This window comes from Squalius cephalus (genome assembly GCF_949319135.1).
Source record: "Squalius cephalus genome assembly, chromosome: 16".
Taxonomy (NCBI): Eukaryota; Metazoa; Chordata; class Actinopteri; order Cypriniformes; family Leuciscidae; genus Squalius; species Squalius cephalus.
In genome coordinates, this window is record NC_137137.1 from 18,023,919 (window position 1) to 18,044,329 (window position 20,411).

The 20,411-nt window shown below is 39.6% G+C and overlaps 2 protein-coding genes across 3 annotated transcripts in view; both read left to right on the forward strand.

Annotated features, from left to right (window-relative positions):
• ncs1b (neuronal calcium sensor 1b) overlaps positions 1-8,943 on the forward strand; it is a 43,450-nt gene extending 34,507 nt beyond the window's left edge. For both annotated transcript variants that reach the window (XM_079897038.1, XM_079897037.1), the window contains 5 exons: positions 193-271; positions 3,860-3,948; positions 4,056-4,133; positions 5,351-5,473; positions 6,079-8,943. In XM_079897038.1, the coding sequence (XP_079753164.1) occupies positions 193-271; positions 3,860-3,948; positions 4,056-4,133; positions 5,351-5,449 (345 nt within the window). In that variant the 3' untranslated portion in view covers positions 5,450-5,473; positions 6,079-8,943. The remainder of the gene's footprint in view (positions 1-192; positions 272-3,859; positions 3,949-4,055; positions 4,134-5,350; positions 5,474-6,078) is intronic.
• A 5,170-nt stretch (positions 8,944-14,113) lies between these two features.
• The window catches only part of hmcn2 (hemicentin 2), a 91,553-nt gene continuing 85,255 nt past the window's right edge, over positions 14,114-20,411 (forward strand). Inside the window, exons 1-4 of the mRNA XM_079897114.1 lie at positions 14,114-14,687; positions 17,128-17,198; positions 18,451-18,609; positions 18,833-18,955. Coding sequence (XP_079753240.1) covers positions 14,432-14,687; positions 17,128-17,198; positions 18,451-18,609; positions 18,833-18,955 — 609 coding nt within the window. The 5' untranslated portion in view covers positions 14,114-14,431. The remainder of the gene's footprint in view (positions 14,688-17,127; positions 17,199-18,450; positions 18,610-18,832; positions 18,956-20,411) is intronic.

Here is a 20,411-nt window from a genome sequence, read left to right on the forward strand (position 1 = left end):
AGTTCATGTTAACTAATATAATTAATTTAGGTTAAATGGAACCTTATTGTAAAGTGTTACTAAATGTATTAGTGGCCTACTTTTAGAAATGAATTTCAACAAAGTTTAATAAAATCGCATGGTGTAAAGTGTTACTGGGTTTTGGGCACCTTGATGACAGGGCAATGAAATATCTTTCTTTTTTTTTCACAGGATGGACGGATTGAGTTCTCAGAGTTCATTCAGGCCCTGTCTGTGACCTCACGTGGGACCTTGGATGAAAAGCTCCGCTGTAAGCAAGTATTTGATTAATAAAAGCCCATTCAAGCGATAATCAGTCAACAACAGAAGCAGTGAAATACCTTTGTGAGATGTGTCATAAAACAGGAACCAGTCTTAAAATACTAAATCCCTGTAATTAATTTAATACATTCATTTATCTCTCTAGATAACATACAGTAGTGGCCCCAAAACATATTTGGACACTTAAGTTCCACTTAAAAAATCCATGCACTTCATTAAATAAAATATTAAACCAAGTGGCTTTTCCATACAAATGATGCTGGAGCTTTTTATTAGCAATTCTTTATCACATTATATCATATTGTCATGGTTATGTTATGTTTCAATGTATTTTTGTTTATGTTCCTTTGTTTCCTTTCAGTTTAGTTCCCATTTCCATAGTTACTAAATTCTCCCTGTTTGTCACATAGGTTACTGATTAATCCTACCAGTGTCTTGTTTAGTTCTCTGTGAATAAGTACTCACTTTTTTGTTCAGACCTCTGTTGTTTCTCGTCATGTTTTAGTGTTATTAGCGTGATTATTCTTTGGTTATTAAAGTATCTCATCATGCATCTCTTATCTACCACCATACTTGTGACAGAAAAACTAAGCCTCAAAATGAGTAAACTTGAAATGGACTGCTACTCACAGAACGGCCGCTCACTTGAGGAGTATGTGGAGGAGTTCCTGAAACATTATCACGATGCATGCTGGGACAATGAGACTTTGAAACAGCTCTTCTGGAACAGAATGGATGGCATCATCTGGCAGAAGCTACTTTTGAAGGAGGATCATCTTCCTTTCATCGAGTTCATCGATTATGCCTTGTGGGTTGCGGATCTTCCCTCACCCTGGGAGTCATTGAGGAAGACACCACCATCAACTCCGACTTTCTAGGACTCTCAAGACAACGCCCATGCTCCCACAGAACCAGAGCCCAAGCCTGTGTCCGATGCATACCACATCTACATTAACCACATAACTACATTATGCGTAACCTAAAAACTATATAACCCAGTCCCACCCAATGTCCTAACCACCCAATTGTCGCAATCCTCACCGCTGGCTCCGTCAAATTCCCTTGACATACCTGCCCTGCTGGTGCCTCTCAGCTCCTCGGCTACGCCCACGCCGCGCAGCCACGCCAGCTTGTCGGGTCCACCTCAGACCCCCTCAACACCAGTGCGACACTGTGAAACAGATCCCCTGGCTTCACCTTGGACCTCCAGTCCCATTACTCCACCTCAGCCTGTCAGCCCTTAATCTCTGCTTCGATTCTACGCTCCTTTAGCTGCACCTCAGCCCTACACCCCTTCGGCTCCACCGGGTTCCTCCTTCCCTCAGGTTCCTGTTTGGTCCTCACTCTCTCCAGTGCCACCCCGTTCTGCCAGGCCCTCGCCTCGTTCCCTCAAGCCAGCGGCATTGCCTAGAACTTCTGGGCCTACAATGAACCGTCGCCCTCAAGGCTTTGCAGGGGTCTCGAAAGTTGTTAGCTCCGCCTCTGATGATCTGCTCCAAAGCTCCTCTAAAGAGGTCCGTCATGGCTCTGCATTGGCTTCTCCCTCCTTCATCTCCACCATGGGGTTTTCCACACTAAGCTCTTCCATTTCCGGGCCCTTCACCAGTTCCTTGCCCCTCCCTCCCCTCACTCTTGTTAATGGCGCATGGATGTTGCAGTCATGCCATGTTTCATTGAGTCCCCTCACAGACGACTGTTGCACACATATGAAAAGTCCAGGCCCAGGACAGAATGAGGCCAGAGAAAAGGAGACGGAAATATGAGGAGCAACAGAGTTGCAACAATCTTGGTCTGGTTCCCGGACCCACTGGAGCTCGGTCCTCAACCAGTCAAGAGACTCACTCGCAATGCCATGCTATGGTACTGGATGTTCCTCGGTGGACAGCTAGACACTCCTCCGGCTCCTGGTGGCCGGCGATGGCTCCTCCGCTACAGCGGCCCGACAGCAAGCTCGCTCCCCGTTTCCTCGATCTGCTTGCTCCTCCCCATCATGGCAGACGGCAGCAGGTCTGGCCTCCGGAGAACGGCGGCAACTTCTCCATCCCCTCACGGACGGCAGCCACCCCACCTCGACCCAGAAAAAGTTCTCCAAGTTTTTTGTCTTAGCAAAATATCTATTGTAAATACAAGGAATGCAAGAAGTGCTGCACGGGGTGTAACTTCTGTATATCGGTGCTCTTTGGGTGTAGGGATGGTTTCACTCATAAGAAAAAACAATCCAAGGCACTTGAATATTAGTTTTTAGAAAAATATACAAATAGTATTTCATGGCTAAAATGCGTTGCGGCCAATAAGCGTTCATCAGGGTGTGAGTAACAAACACAATCAGAGCTCTTTTAAACAGCAATCAAGTAGTCACACGATGATCACCTGGTCATGCGGTACAGGAAAAACAGAAGAGAGAAAGTTTAAATATTATAAAGAAAATATATCTCACCAATAACATGACTAAACGAAGCAATATAGATATATAAAAAAAAAAAACGGTTTAAGTGTCTGAATACTTTTGTGGCCACACTTTTACACACTGGTTGGGTACTGCCCTCTTTCTCTGTTGACTCTTCACCCCAGGCATTGACCTGTGTTTGCACTCTGCATGAGTCGTAGGATTGTCTCTTTGCAGGACTCTTTGTTGTAGATGAGTGGAATGAAAAAGTGCTGTATGGGTGGGACGTGCCAGAGTCCTGGAGTGAAGAGAAAGCCATAGATGGCTAGATGAAAGAGTCGCTCCTCACTGCTGTAATTGCTGTGCAAAGATTTGGCTCATACAAAGCATGCCTTCATCACTCAATCCTGCATCCATTATTCATTGCAGTGCTGATAAGCTTACATGTCTGCACTCTGATAACATTGCACTTCAATTCATAATCAAAACTCAAAAGATGCCTGTTGGTGCTTTTTCAGGGTTTTCTATGTTGAATGAAATGTATTATGGCAAATTTAAACATGACCACTCTCGGTACAGTACACTTCATGGTCTTTATTTATTGATTTATTTTGATTTATTTTAGGCACAAATCCCACATTTTATTCTGAAGATTATTATTGTAGATAACCTCAAATAAAATCAACATAGCATGAAAAACCTGTGCTACACACACCAAACATCCTATCAGTCTTGTTTTAGTATTATTTATATACTATTATAGTATATATTCATATTTTTTTATTTTTATATTTTAAGTTTTCATTTAAATATTAGTGTTTTTTATGCTTTGCCATTTCATTTGTTTTATACATTTCTATTTAGCTTTAATTTGTTTTAATTCAGTTTTAATTTATGTATTTTTAGTACTTAAACTTATTCTACTTCAGTTATATTTTTCATTTAAGTTTTTCATCTAATATATTTTATTTCAGCTTTATTTCGATTAACGAAAACAATTTTTTATAGTTTTAACAATATCATCAATGGTCTGTATTGCTTCTTAAATTGGTGATTTTTATGTAAATGTTTAATACCAACCATTTGTTGAAAAAGAAAAAAATGTGGATGAATGTATATTTGTACTATATTTACGAAAAGTGCTATAATATTTCTACACACACTCACCATGATTCTTGTTACACGCTTTAGGGGCCTTCAAGCTCTATGATCTTGATAACGATGGATTCATCACACGTGATGAAATGCTCAATATCGTAGACGCCATCTATCAGATGGTGGTAAGTCACCATTTATTTCAGCTGTAATTACAATCGGATCATATGGCATTCGTTTAATGAGAAAAACATCTCTCAGATGTCTTATATATTAATAATATTTGTTTTAGGGAAACACAGTGGACCTTCCAGAAGAAGAAAACACGCCAGAAAAGAGGGTGGATCGCATTTTTGCCATGATGGATAAGGTAAGGATATGTTCATTTTTGTTTTGACTGCAATCTCACCGATTAAGTTAATAATCCAAACCAAAAATTAATGTTATTATGCAGGGGACTGTTTATTATATTTAATTCATGGATTTGTTTAAAGAAATTACTTTAAACTATTTGGATTGTCCAACCAAAAATAAAATTCTGTCATCATGTACATCAAAACCTGTATGACTTTCTTCTGAGGAACATAAAATAAATTATATTGAAAGAATGTTGGTAACTAAACAATTTCGGTTGTCACTGACATCCATTGTATGGACAAAAAATACAATGAAAGTCAATGGAAACCAAAAGTGTTTGGTTATAAACGTTCTTCAAAATATTTTCTATTGTGTTCAGCAGAAGAAAGAAATGCATAAAAGTTTGCAATGCCTTGAGGGGTGAGTACATGATGACATAATTTTCATTTGTGGGTTGACTATCCCTTTAGAACTAAGGATTTTTATGCAGTCGAGCACAACAGTATTAGCAATCAACCATCACCAAACCCATTTAGAAAAATCGCTCATTTATAGCTCTGATTCAGTTTACTAACCGCATCCTCATCATTAATCCAGTGCAGGACAGAACAAGGATACAGTTGGGAATACGAGCTCATTTCTGTGGTAAAGCTAGCGTCACTAACGCTGCCCTCGGGTCTATAAACGCCAGTGTGGCATGCGCTACCGCTATCATTGGAGCCTAGCATAAATGCCAGCTCAAGCCCACTTCAAGCCCTGAAAGATGACATCAGGACTTGCTAGGGAATGTTCACAGAGATTGTATGCTCTCACCATAGCAATCTCAGATCAGAATGAGTACGGTTACTCTCCGGAGTTAGATAATTGCTAATGCTTCTTCAAACAAGTACCACACTGAGCCACATAAGGTGAAAAAAGCATTTCCATTGCCTACTCTGCTATGAACGTTTCCTCAGTGGATCAGCCTGTTAGCACTTGCCCCCTGCTGGGCATGGGAAGCAACTTAAAAGTGTGAGAGTTTTTTCCTAATGCATAATTGAAAATCCTCATGGCTGTTTTTTTATCCTCTAGTTTGTAAACAGATACAACCTTCAAGTCTATTCCACATTATTTTAAAACCTCCATGCATCTGCATAAAACCACAAACAGCATTAAAATAACACATCTAGTTGTTTGTACTCAACATTTGGGACAGTTGTGATTCTAAACAATGTTTGCTTGTTTACCCAGAATGCTGATGGTAAGCTGACCCTACAGGAGTTCCAAGAGGGATCAAAGGCAGATCCCTCGATTGTACAAGCTCTGTCACTCTATGATGGCCTGGTATAGTAGCAGCATGCCTTAAGGATACAGGTATGTTGTGCTGAATAGAAATGTATTCTACTTTCAGGCTATCTGTTGGTTTTATTAAATACAGAATTATATATATTATATTATATTATATTATATTATATTATATTATATTATATTATATTATATTATATTATATTATATTATATTATATACATTTAGACTTCTTATATTGGTTATTTGATTGAATACATAACAAAATTTAATTGTGTTATTATTTTATATTTATTAGGATTAAATGGACCTATATAATAATTAGATTCAAAATTAAAATGGTGTGTATTTTGTGGTGCTTTATGCAAAAATGTAAATTGTTTTGACACTATTGAAATTTTAGAGATATTAAGAAGAATATGCTGTATGTCTTACAAGTTGAGAAAACAATTATATTCTATATGACAGGGGATAAATCATCAATGATGTAATTATTTATTTTTATTATTTGTGTTGGACTTATGACATTTCTGTATTGTGGTTAGTTTTTTAGAATTGCAATTAAGTAAATTCCTCTTCCTTTTAAATTCCATTTTGAACATCCTGTTGTAGCCATTTCTCGAATAAAATTACCCAACCTGCTGTGAGCATTTTTTTTCATGGTTGTTGTACAGGTACTGCAAAGGAGCCCGTGTGGTGCCATTCCAAAATGCCATGCAAGGAGATGAGTCTTCTTCATTTGAACTCTCATTCAGGACACTTAAGACTGAGAAGTACTGGAGAGAAGAGTTCATCCTTACCTTCTTACAACAACAAACCACATTTCGGCATACAATAATGACAGAAAAGAAGAAACTGTCCTCCTGAAACGTGTGTGTGTGTGTGTGTGTGTGTGTGTGTGTGTGTGTGTGTGTGTGTGTGTGTGAATGCTATACTGCAGGTTTCCATGGGATTTCCACAATGCTTGTTTTCTGCTGAACAAACACACTGGAGACTATATGGATGGCACTGATTGTTATAGAAAAGCACGCTGACGAACCTAAATTATAGATGTAAATATGTGTAAACATTTCATATTTTTTAATCATACTTCGCTGATATATTGTGGACGTGGCTCTTCATGTATAATTTAAGAAACTGCTGATATTTTATTTATTTCTTGTTTGCCTTGAAGTGTATGGATTGCAGCTGTTACAAGCCTCAACATTTTTAAAAGCCTCTTGGAATGAAAGACTAATCCTTTTTTCTTTTTCTTTGGAACTATGAATGTGAAAGAGATTCATCTTTTATATTTGCGTTATGCAGCTCCCATTGTGAATAGTGTGCTGCTCATCCGTTGCTGGCAAAACTCATTGCGAAGTCCTCAAGCTACTTCCTAAGCAAGGCACTGTAACCAAGCAACATGCTACACTGTTATTCCTGTACAGTTGCACCTCAGAACAGATGTAAGTACCTCTGTAATGGAGAAGCAAACAGTCCAGCATCTGCTAGTTTAAACTGCACCTCTGTCTTTGTCTTTTCCTGTGTCGTTTCCCTGTCAAACAAAGCCGTAGACTTGAACCATGACATTCTCCTCTCAAAGCAAGTAATTCGGTATGTGCTGGGCGGGTTTGAGTGGGACTCATGCTTTTATCAGTCGCTCTCTGGCTGATGATTAAATTTGAGTCACTGCATAATTGCCTCTAATTTTATTTGCCGTTGGTAAGTAAGATGGAGGTTTTAATATCTGATGTTTCCCTTTTGATATTTCAATAATGGCTGCTTCCATTCTCAGCACCGTATGGTATGTGTAGAATTGTTGTGCTCACAATCGGACAGTATTCCAAAGGTGCATAGACCTTGTATTCCATCAGCACAATGGATTCGCTGGCACTCTTTCAAAAGAATTTGCTGTGGTCAATGAATCCCTGATGTAATTAAGTCTGTCACCCAAAAGTGAAGTATAAATCAAATTCACCATACAAAACACATAAAATAGAGCGCCAGTCTCTGCATATACCAGTCTTAGAGAATCGAATCACAAAAGCATTGCACTTGCTCATTTACTTCTATACTGGTACAGTTATATTGCATTTAATACACTGCCTTGCATTTTACATATTGTTTTCTTGCAGCCTTATGCTAAGCGGCTTTAAATGACTTCTTTTCACATCAGCCTACACTCCTCACCCCATAATGACAAAGCAAAAAACAGATTTGTGACAACTTTTCAAATTTATTAAAAAGGAATAACTAAAATGAATACATTGCATAAGTATTTGTACCCTTAACTTAACTGAAACACCGTTACAGCCTCAAGTATTTCTAGGTATGATATGACAAGCTTTGCTCATCTGCATTTGTAGATTTTCTGCCATTCTTCTCTGCAGATCCTCTCAAGCCCTCTCAGGTTGGATGGGGAACATCAGTGGACAGCCATTTTCAGGTTTCTCCAGAGATGTTTGATTGGCTTCAAGCTCATGCTCTGTCCATAAGCCACTCTTGCATTGTCTTAGCTGTGTGCTTAGGGTCATTGTCCATTTGGAAGTTGGACCCTCTGCCCTGTCCGAGTTTCTGAATGCTCTGGACTAGGTTTTCATTAAGTATATACTGTATATTTTGCTGCGTTGAGATTTCCTTCTACCCACTAAAAACGGGGTGTTAACTAAACACAGCACGATGCTTCCTCCACCACGCTTTATTGTTGGGATAGTATTGGTGCTGGTGATGAGCAGTGCCTGGTTTCCTCCAGACATGATACTTGGAACTGAGGTTCATACTTTTTTTTTTTTGTGCAAATTCCAAGTGGGTTTTCATGTGTCTACACTGAGGAGAGGCTTGAGCCTGGCCACTCTGCCATAAAGCCCAGAACGGTAGAGTGTTGCAGTGATGTTTGTCCTTCTGTAAGTTTCTCTGATCTCCATGTATGTTCATAAAGCTCCACCAGAGTGACCATCAGCTTCTTGGTCACCATTCTAAAAAAAACCCCTCTCCGTCAATTGCTTAGTTTGGCCAGAAGGCCAGCTCTAGGAAGACTCCTTATTCCAAATTTCTTTCATTAAGAATTAAAGGCTACATGCTTTTTTTTGTAGTCTTCCCCAGATCTGTCTTGTCACAATCCTGTCTCTGAGCTCTACAGGCAGTTCTTTTACCTCATGGCTTGGTTTTTGCTCTGATATGCATTCAGCTGTTTGACCTTTTTTGAGAGGCGTGTGCCTTTCCAAATCATGTCCATTTAATTAAAACATCTTAAAGATGAACCTGCGAAATTGGAATACTCATCTAAATTTAAGCATACTTATGCAATTTTTTCCATTTTTTATTTTTAATAAATTTGCCAAGTTACCACAAATTTTTTTAGCTTTGTAATTATGGTATAGAGTAAAGATTGATGTGAAAAAAGTAATTTAAAGCAGTTTAGCATAAGGCAGCAACATAATGTGAAAAAAAGGAAGGGATGTGAATACTTTTGCAAGGTACTATATTTTAAAATGGCTTAAAACATGTTTAATCACTAGAGCAATTCAATGTATTCTATTGACAGCCTCAAATTTTTACAGAAAAAACAAAACTAAAATTAAATTGTAGAAAAAAAATTCTTCATCTATCACGTCACTCACAGAAGGGAACAGACAGATGGTAAGGTGAAAAGTGTTTGAGCAGAGTGATGGGACAACATGGGAACTTAATGCACGTTATCAAGGAACTCTTCAGCATAGTCCTCGATCGGCCGACCATCTTGAAAGCGGGTGAGAAGAAAGTTAACTGGGTTTACTAGGAGGATGTCCATCCTGTGCTTTGTGGTCTGGTCTTGTTACACTCACAGAATGGAACAGACAGATGGTAAGGTGAAAATGTTTGAGCAGAGTGATGGGACAACAGCGGGAACCAGACAATGGTGACTTGAATATTGGAGACTTAGCTGGTGATGACTGAAGTGGATTCCTCTGTGCAGGATGAACACGATGACTAGAGATCTGGATCAGGATGACGGACAGGAGACAGACGGACGACTTGACGATCTCAGGTGAGTGTTCAGGTAAGTCTGACTGTTTACGTAGCAGTTATGTTCATAGTAACGTTGACGAGACCAGACCCTGATGTGAGGGTGATGCAGGTTGATATAGGCTGTGTTGATGAGGGAGTGCAGGTGCAGGGAATCAGTATCTGGTGATGATCAGCAGCAGGTGTGGTGATGGCTGACTGAGTGCAGGGGGGGCCCACAAGGGATGCTGGGAAGTGTAGTGCAGACAGGTTACAGAGTTGGTGAATGAGCTGGTGACTGTGACAGTACTTCCCCCTCCCAGAAAGCGAGACCTTGCGCAACAAATGGTCCAGTGGGAAGGATCGTGATCCATGGTGGAGCCGACGGAGGGTGGAGCCATGGAGGCTGAAGGGCTGAGGACTTCAAGGCAGTGAGTGATGGAGGCAGAACCGGTGGGAGAGGATGACAGGGTGGAGACGGAGGTCTGACGGGCCATGGTGAAACTGATTCAGAGGGACATGGGGAAGTCGATGGCTCTGGCAACTGAGGTGAAGGCAGGGACTCAGAAGGGCGCGGTGGAGACAGAGGACCAAGGAGGAGTTGAAGGGATTGAGGAGTCCAATGGAGCCAGAGGGGACGAAGGAACGAGGTGGAGCCAGAGGAGTGCAGTCCAGAGGTGAGGGCAGGTCGACAAACGACCATGGCGCATCCAGGGGACGAGGGAGCCGGCGCACTGATGGGCCACGGTGGAGACGAGGGAGGTAGGAGCAAAGGCTGAGTCAGTGGAACGATGGGCAGATTTAGAATCCTGGCCTCGACAGGCAGAGTGGAAACCCAGGGATCCCCTGACTATGATAGCACTGAGGGTTGGTAGTCCCACAGTGAGCCCTCCTCTCCAAAGGTTTTTTTGAGGGTGAGATGCGGGACTAACAGTGGGCAGTGGAGATGAGGGCTGGTAGACAGGAGGAGGTGGGAGAGGGAGGTTGGGCAGGAGTTCAGGGTTCTGGAAGATGGGGACTGGAGTCGCTTCCAAACTCAGGGTGAAGACGGGAGTCGTTTCCAGACTTAGGGCAAAGGCTAGGGACCGAGGCGTAGTAGCGGCCATCTTGACTGAGGACTCAGGAGGCGTAGTAGTGGCCATCTTGACTGAGGACTCAGGAGGCGTAGTAGCGGCCATCTTGACTGAGGACTCAGGAGGCGTGGTGGCCGGCATCTTGGAATGAGGCTTTGGAATGGCGGCGACCATCTTGGGAGGCTCTGGAAGGGTGGTCTCGGCAGGACGAGACTTTGGAGCGGATTCCTCTATCGTATAAGGCGATCCACATAACCATAGACCAAGGCTGCAACCATACCTCTTCAAGGAAACTGTTGTTGCAGCTGCAGGAACTTGCTGATACAGGTGATCGTCCAACCCACACCAAAAGACAGTCTTTAATGTGTCCTCGTTCCAGGGTACTTCATGCACGTGATCAAGGAACTCTTCTACATAGTCCTTGATCGGCCGACCATCTTGAAAGCGGGTGAGAAGAAAGTTAACTGGGTTCACTGGGGTTAGGAGGATGCCCATCCTGTGCTTCTTTGTGGTCTGGTCTTCTGTTACACTCACAGAAGGGAACAGACAGATGGTAAGGTGAAAACAGTGTTTATTGAGAAGAGTGATGGGACAACAGCAGGAACCAGACGATGGTGAGAGGATAGTGACTTGATGAATATTGATGGAGACTTAGCTGATAATGACAAAAGTGGATTCTCCGCTGGATGAACAAGATGACTGGAAATCTGAATGACAGGGGCAGTAGTAACATTGACGAGACTAGACCCTGATGTGAGGGTGATGCAGGTTGATATAGGCTGTGTTGATGAGGGAGTGCAGGTGCAGGGAATCAATATCTGGTGATGATCAGCAGCAGGTGTGGTGATGGCTGACTGAGTGCAGGTGGGGACCAGAAGGGATGCTGGGAAGTGTAGTGCAGACAGGTTACAGAGTTGGTGACTGATCTGATGACTGTGACATCACACAATATAATGGGTTGTATATATAACATATACAGCTGTTTTTTGGGGGTCTTTGTCATTAAAAGTTTAAAAACCTTTAATATATAGCACCATTTTAATCTTGACTGGAGTTTCTTTCTTTTTTGGGATGCATGGCACCGCTGTCTTGAAACAATTCATAAAGCCACACACAGGTTTAGGTATCAGCAAAGTCTTGTTATGGCTTGTTTTTGCCTCTTGAAAGTTTATGTCTAGCCCTGTTGTAATTGAGCTCTCATTGTGCATCTATGGCATGTCTTCCATTTCATTACGAGGTACTCAAGGCCGGTGGCCCAGTCAACGCGGCATTTGGGGCTTCTGAATCAGCAATAACTAGAAGGGTTCTCCCTGACTAAAGTAAGACAGACCTCACGCTCAGCTCCAAGGCTTAGTTTCCAGATATAGCACTAAATCAAAACAGACTTCACACCCTAGTCACACGGGAAAGCTAGAGAATAACAGAGAGTAGAGGAGGACAGGAATGTAAGTTTTGCACAGGCACAAATTGTTACATGAAGGGTCATAAACATGGTTTTTGCAGTGAGGTCTGGATTATTTATCCCACATTGTTAAGTGCAACGGGGTGATGAACCAGCTGTTTGGAAAAATGAGAAGACTTGGACAGAAGCAGGCAAACAGTGTGTTAGAGTATTTCATTTTAACAGACACGTTTTTCTAATGGTAAACTGAAAATATGACTTTTTTTGTCTTTCGATTAACATTTTTGCCCTCAGTAATAAAATATTTTAACCACTGTAAAGTAAAAGGGATAGTTCACCCAAAATGTATAATTTACTCACCATTATGTCATTACAAACCTGACTTTCTTTCTTTCTGGGAAAGAAAAGAAGATATTTTGAAGGATGTTTCAATTTTGTTGATAGTATAATGAAAGTCAGTGGTGTCCAAACAAAACAACATTGGACCCCATTGACTTTCCTTGTCTTGACAAAAACCATAAAGGCATTTTTTTGTTCAAAATATCTTCTTTTGTTTTCCACAGAAAAAATAGTCATACAGGTTTGGAATAAGATGAATGTCAGTAAATGGTAACAGAATTTATTTTTTTGTGAGAAGTATCCCTTCAGAAAGTACTAGGTAAAGACTCCAATGGCCAAACTTTTTTAAACGACATGTCCATCCTAAAGATGAAATCATTTCCTAAGTTAAGTGTCTTTGAATTGCAGTGTGTCATTTGGCAAGGCTATTTGGGTGAGTCTTGATCATTTGACCAACCATGTGCTGACCTGAAAGCAAATGCCTTGTTGGTTTTAGATCGAATTATCACAAAAACAACATCTGTATACTGTCATAAACCCTATGCGATTAGTTTTTGGTGTGATTCCAGAAAAATATAATGGCTACCATGTAAATAGAACTAACTGCAAAATTTCTGAGGTTACAGGGTCATTGACATCCCCCTTTCCTTCCTTTTTTTGTAATGTTATGTTATCAACTTTTTCTTAACAGCATTTGCTGCCCCCATATCAAGTTAAAGCAACAATAAATGCTTGATGACCAAATGTTGCATGAGGTTTGATTGATGTATCTGAGAATTACTGATAGCAACATAATTTATCCGGATATACAAACGGGGTGAAGGCATATCCGGAGTCTTTCCTTTCAAAAAGCATCTGGGATGCCTTTACTGGAGCCTTGTCATTTATGCCGCACATTAAACCGAGTCCAGAGAACTGCATGTATATTATTAGATGTGTGGCAGCTGAGTATAAACTCACTCTATTAATAAACCTAAATTATTTCAACCCATCCATGCACTAAATATTACTCCTGAGAAGAATGTCAGGAAGGTTGGGGCTAGTTGTCACAAAAGCTTTTAGTATGTGTATTGTTTTAAGCCAAAGGTCTTGTTGTTTAGAAATGTATGTTTTCTATATTATCATTTATTTTAGTTTGAAAACCTCTTAAATTATAATAACTTTGGTGCATTCTGTCCTCTAAACTCCACAATGGAATGGAAAGTGTTTTTTATTGTGTTTAACAAGTGAACACAATAAAAACACACTGGCATACATTCTGACAAAAGTCAATTATTTTGTTTGAAATGTTTTAGGACAAGGACATTTTTCATAAATGTCAGCTCAGGGTAAGTTGTTTTAAATCATGCAAATATAATCAATTTATTAATTTATAAAAAATATTTATTTATTTATTTATAAGTTATTCATTTCATTCATTATTTTGTTTCATAATTGTTTTACTGTTTAAATTTAGTTTACAGGCCTATAATAAACGGTTTAATGGCAGGTTAATTGGTGACAACATGCCCCGCTATTGTTTCATTATGTGTTGAATGAATCTTGAATGAACAAAATTCCGAGGGAAATAACAGTGGAACCACTTTCTTGTTGCCAAAACTTTAAGGTGTGTGTAAGGTATATGTTGACTTTCAAAATCAAACCTCATCATAGCCTACATATTTACTGGAATAAATCGTGTGACAACTTGGCCCGTTTTTACTATGCAGTGTCATCAATTCCTCCAGACATTGTTATTGTAATATACAATAGTTCCATTACATCTCTGTCTCATGGCAGTTGGCACGAGTTTCTTGAGTGGCTCCCTGGTAAACTGGAGCAGGCCATGTGGGCTGGGGTTGGGAGTCACAGTCGGGTCAAGTTACACACACAAAAAATCAGGTTGTAAGGACTCCTCACACCCCTCCCCAACACTGCAGTGTTCAGCTCCAGAGGGTCCACGCGCTTCTTACAAGTTTTCTCCAAAACTCAGCCAAGGATGGGACAAGACATATGGAATTTACTCCAAGTAGCGTTTATCCAGTGCGAGTAGGATTATTTACACCGACCTTTTTATAATAACTTTTATAAGAACGACTGGATTGATTTTTTTTTTTCTTCTTCAGGAATTAACTGATTTTCTTTATTTTTCTCCCTCAATCATCGGGTTTAATTCACTTACATTTTTATCATTCATGTTACGGTGATTTTTTTTCTTCGTATGTTTGTTTGACACGTTTAAAATACTGGTCTAATGCATTTCAAGCAAGAATGAATAAGTTTCTTGCAAATTTCCTCATCTTGGCGCTGACTATCAGCGCGCGCTCCTCATCCGTTCCCCCCGCGAAGAGTCACTCCGGCGCGGATGACAGCGCTTCAACACTGGCCTTTGTCTTCGATGTTACCGGCTCTATGTATGACGATCTCAAACAGGTGATAGATGGTGCGTCTCGGATCCTGGAGAGAACTCTGAGCCGCAGAACGAGACCAATCAGGAACTTCGTGCTGGTTCCTTTCCATGATCCAGGTATTAGCCTACAAAATCCCATGTTTCAATCTTATGATTAATGTGAATTATAATTCATTCTTGTCAGTTACTTACGTTGCTTTATAAAAGTGATTCCAAAGAATGAATAACTGCTGATCGAATATCTATGCCTAAAGTTCCATATGGAGAAACGCTTGATAAAGTTTTGAGAAGTTTGTTTGGCCAAGCACTAGAATGTCAATGAACTAATTTGAACAAAGGTGTTTGGGTTGCTAGGAACATTTTCACCACCAGGGACCGCTGAAAGGTTGTGATCGGTACAAAATTAAAAGTAATTTAGAGAATGTAGAAGATGTTTTATTATTAATGTCGCGGGTAGCCCCTCATGGGTGTCGCCATTAACATCACATGATCAGCCATGATTGAGTTAGGCCTTATACCATGACAATAATAATATTATAATTATTTGTAATTTACTAATCGAAGGAATAGTAAAAAAAAAAACAAAAAAAAAAAACTGACAACCCACAGCTCCCATGTAACGAAAGGAACAAAACAAAAGATAAACAAATAGCCTAGCTTTGGTGTGAATCTTCAAACCATGTCACCATTTTTCAGTTTCTATCACTGTATGTTGTCAATGCTCATAAATCTGTTTAAATTCCACATCTGCTCACAGATGCAGCGAGAGCACTGTGTTCTCAGGTACACTTACACAATCTAGCCTGGTTCAAACCAAGTATCTGTTAGCCTTAAGGGGGTAGGGTGCCCATGGAGCTGATGAGAAGCACATGTTGTCTGGTAGTATGTAATTAACACAATCACCCCCAGTCCTCCATCCAATTCTCCGGAAGAGTCAACCCAGCCCCCCAGTCAGAGGAGAGACGTCAGTGCTAGACTGGTAGGGGGGATGGTGCCAGTCCTTCCCTCACCTTTTAATGTAGCGTTCCCTTGAGGACCTTGTAAACCGCTGAGATCACAAAGACAGTCGGTGACAGACAGAAAGGCGTGACAGCAACACAACTTAATGGCCCCTCACAGCAGAGAGAGGGATGGAGAAAGTGCAGAAGATGAAAATGAATAAGGAACCTAAACCAGCCTTAGTTGGTTTGCTGGTCTTGGCTGGTTTAAGCTAGGCTTGATGCTCTCCTAAGGTGACTTACAGATGGTTTAACTGTTTTTTCTAATGCCCTAAACATCCTAAACCAGCAAATCAGCTTGTTTACAGCAGAAAATATCATAAATACAAGTTTATATATAATATAATAAGCTGAAAAACCTTAGTTGTTTCTTAAGCTAGTCCAAGCTGATTTAGAGATGCTAACAGGTTTTATGTTTAAGAATGTCCAAAACCCCTTAAAACGTCAAAACAGACCAGCCTGACCATGCTGGGAGAGAAGGGAATCATGCTGTTGATTTTTTTTTTCAGCAAAGAATGTTTCTAAAATATTAATATTATTGTCGACACAATATTATTAATATAATATTATTTTATTATTTATAATATACTCTAAAATAATAGGATTCAGCATTGGATCAGGATTCATAGGATGTTGGCATTCAGTGCTGAAGATCATAACTTAAAAGTTTTTTATTTTTATTATTATCATGTAATGGTGTATTGATCTGTCCTATTTGCTCTCAGAAGAAGACAGACTACCCTCAGACATGGTCCAAATTTTTCTCTTCTGTCCATTCTCCCAAAGCACTGTCAAAATTGTAATCCTCCTCTTTGTCTTCTATTTTTTAATAACCTTTAAAAGTAAGTCAGAGTAATAAATAATGTGGGGATATCAGACCCATACTCTGACCATAAACAATGTATTTTGTGTATGCTGGTTCATCCATGTGCTGTATATTCAGCTCTCTAATCAATCAGATTCTGAGTGAGTCCAAATAAATGCCAAATTCAGGGAGGACACAATTCATCCTGAGACAAAAGAAAGGGAGAGAGATAAAGTAGAGAAAGGGGAAGAGGTCAGAGATTATCTAGCTGGATGATGACAGTCCTAAAAAATTAATGAATGAGGTTATGAACCCAGTTTGGTATCACATGAGGACTGCTGGAATTTTGCATGGTCTATCATTTATTTTCTCAGCTGTCAAACGTTTCAGGACAGTCATTTGTAACCGCAGATGTTGATGAGGTAGAATCCGGGACAAATGTGTTTCATGATTGGGAGTTGGCTGGGTCTGTATCTAGAAAGAGACTTGAGACACTCGTTAGTAGGGTCGTATCTGAGGAAGGGGCTTTAGTTGGACCTAATCCTCACTGTTTCAAATTCATTAATGAGGGTGAAGAAGGTTAATCTTTTCAAAACTCCTACTCCCCAGGGATTTGTTTGTTGAAGTGTTGTGATAGACTTTCCAAGCACTCAATGAAGGGCTCCAAAAGGACGGTAACCTGAACCTTCAGATTGTGCACACAGTTGATATTGTAAAATAGATGCTTCTTGATTTCTTTGTTTTTCCTCACCAGACATCGGTCCTGTTTCCATCACTACTGACCCTAAGAAGTTCCAGAAGGATCTTCAAGAGCTGTTTGTTCAGGTGGGCAACAGACTATAAAAGAGCAACTTTTCAGAGGAAAAATATCCCTATTGTAATTTATTTAATAGGGATTCACCTATGGTTTGCTGGTCTAGCTATTCTCCCAAGCTGATTTTCAAATGGTTTAACTGGTTTTAAGTTTATGCCCCAAATCCCCTTAAAACAGACCAGCAGAGAATGTTTATAGAATATAATTAATATTTATAACGCCCATTTATACGTATTAATAATTTATAACACCTTATTTGTTTAATAGAGATTAATAATTTTTATTTGATAAGGATTTAGCAGTGCTAAGAATGATTACATTATTTGATAGTAATTAACTGATATTTAAATTCAGGCTAGTATCAATAAACCGATAATTATTTTAATGGCTGATAACTGATGAATGGCCAATGTTGAAATTTTATTCTGTTTTGTCAAAATAAATTAGACATAAAACACTTAAAAAAATTGTCAAATACAAAAATCATTGTAAGTGCTACAAGGGCAATTAGACATCACAACATTATAATGTACAGTGTGAAAAATGATTAATTTCTAAATTTGCTGAAGATTACATTTAACAGTGTTATTAATTTTTTAGTTAAAGTTTTATAAGTTGAATTATTAATAACTTTGAGTGTTACATGATGGTCAACGCTGCTAAATGAAAAATAGAAATTAGATAAATAATACTCTAAATAACTGAGATAGATTGATACAATGTCAAGTTTACATATTCAAATCATCTGCAAATAATCTGTGCTCCAGTTAGCATAATTTCTTAATTTCTCAAACTGCATTAACTTGCTGAAATGATGGCCTGGCTTTAGTTATTGGTGATTACTGCAACTCAAACGCTGCTCTGCCAGCATCCGCTTCCTCTATCCAAAATGCTGCCGTCCGCTCATCTTCAACCTCCAGACCCCCCTAGTTACCTTTACTCAGGTGTTTACACTTGTGTTCTTTAGCAGCAAGAGACACAGCAGCCGTTGGCCTCTTCCTTCATAAATCATCATCGAATTATATTCTGTACTCTGTGTTCTTATTTGCTCTCTGTGGCTTCTGCTGAGTATCTTGGCTCATCTCAGCACTTGATCTGTCTTCAGCGCAAAATTTTTATTAGCAGTCTGTTCTTATTGTCCCTTTGGGCTCTAAAGTAAGTACTAGAACTTGTACCCGGGCCAATACAATATGTGCTTTTTTGTGCTCTGGTCAGTGCATAAATGTCGATGTCAACGATGAAGGCCTTGTTGTTCCCTCTCAGGGTGGAGGGGATTGTCCGGAGATGAGCATTGGGGCCATCAAGAAGGCTCTGGAGGTCTCGCTACCTGGATCCTTCATCTATGTTTTCACAGATGCCAGAGCCAAAGATTATCGCCTGAAAAGAGATGTTCTTCAGTTAGTACAGCTCCGACAGTCTCAGGTACCGACGTCAGTTTGAAAAACCTTTTTGCAGAAATGACACTTCACCTTTAAATATTGAACTTTCAGGTTGTGAAGTTATAAGCCATAAATCTAAATATCTCACAGCCCATTTTAAAAATCCATCTGCTCTTCATGGAATATACCCCAGTGTTGACATTTAATCCCAACACCCAACCCCCCAACCAAACACTCACACTCATAAACGTCCCCTCTGAATCCAGGTTGTGTTTGTGTTGACGGGGGACTGTGGGGATCGCTCCCAGCCGGGATACAGAGCCTACGAGGAGATTGCTGCCACCAGCTCCGGTCAAATTTTTCACCTGGACAAACAGCAAGTCAATGAGGTGAGACGCATGAACTCATATGACATTCATATGTATGTGAATTGCAGACACATAGGGCAGTATAGTGGTGTGATGTGTAAGTTTAGTATGGCACCATCATTTTTTTGTCTTTATTGTGCACCAAAAAAATTAATAAAATAAAAAATAAAATAAAATTAGATTTTTTAATCAATTAATATATATTTTTTGTGCTGTCAAACCGATTAATCGCGATTAATCGCATCTAACATAAAAGTTTTTTTTATATCATATATTTGTGTATGTGTATATACAGTATATTTACACACACACACACACACACACACACACACACACACATATATATAATATACTGTATATATAAATATATACACACACATATATAAACAAAAACTTTTGTGTTAGATGCGAGACAGCATTAATCAATTTGACAGCATTAATATTTTTTTATATTCACCAGCAACTGTTGCTTATCCATTGGGTTTAAACTTTTTGATTCACAAAAAAAGAAAAAAAGAAGAAAAAAGTCACAAAAAAAGTTTCTCAAGCAAAATGTTTTTAAACTCAATAGTAGAAAGAAAGAAAGAAACATTTTCTGGAAAAAAGACATTGGTTGTTTTGCTTGCAATTGTTTTGGACGCACAATAAAGAAAAAAAATAACTCCATTATCTAGAAGTACAGTGCTCATTCAGTGTGTAATGTGGCTTGGTTTCAATGATCGATGAAAGCTGCCACTCGAATGGACTGACCAGATGTGAAGGACATGTGAAGGAATTATATCTGCCACAACATTAACTGTACAGCAGTGTTTTGAATGCAAAATCCACTTGACTCAATAATCTGAAAGGGCACATATTTCTGTCTGTGTTTCATGGTATGCGGACTAAAATGAAGCATGTTCGGTCATAGTGAGACATGAAATAAAGCAGACCTTCCTCTTTGTGAGACAGTGGTATCATGCATGTCAACACAGGACATGGCAGAGCCGGAGTCTTCCAGCAACAACTATGGAAAAAGTTATCCATAAGACAACAAGGCAAAAAGGCCTGAAAAGTAAAGAAAAGCATGTTTGCGGATGTATATTTATAATTGGATATGTGTGTGTAATTGATTTATGGTCCTGTGGAGGTGGGCAGCTGATGGAAGTTGTGTTTGAGAGCTTTACCACCTGTACCTGTTGGTGAGAGTGTCTGCGCTCAGGATGACTGGGCAACCTCGAGCTGTTATCACTCTCCAACACCCCTGCTGCTCTGTGAGAATGGTCTCAAGGTCAGGGTCACACAGTTGCTCTTAGAGCTCTGACAGTTTACTTTCATCCCGCAGACATTCACCAAGAAGTCTAAAGGCCCAGGTTACTTCATCGTCCACATTCCGCTCCGGAAACAGCCTTTCAAAGTATACTACTTTGGCCATGAACTAATCCTTTAAGCTCTGTAAATTCTCTGTATATGCTACTTAAATAACTTCTTGTGTCAA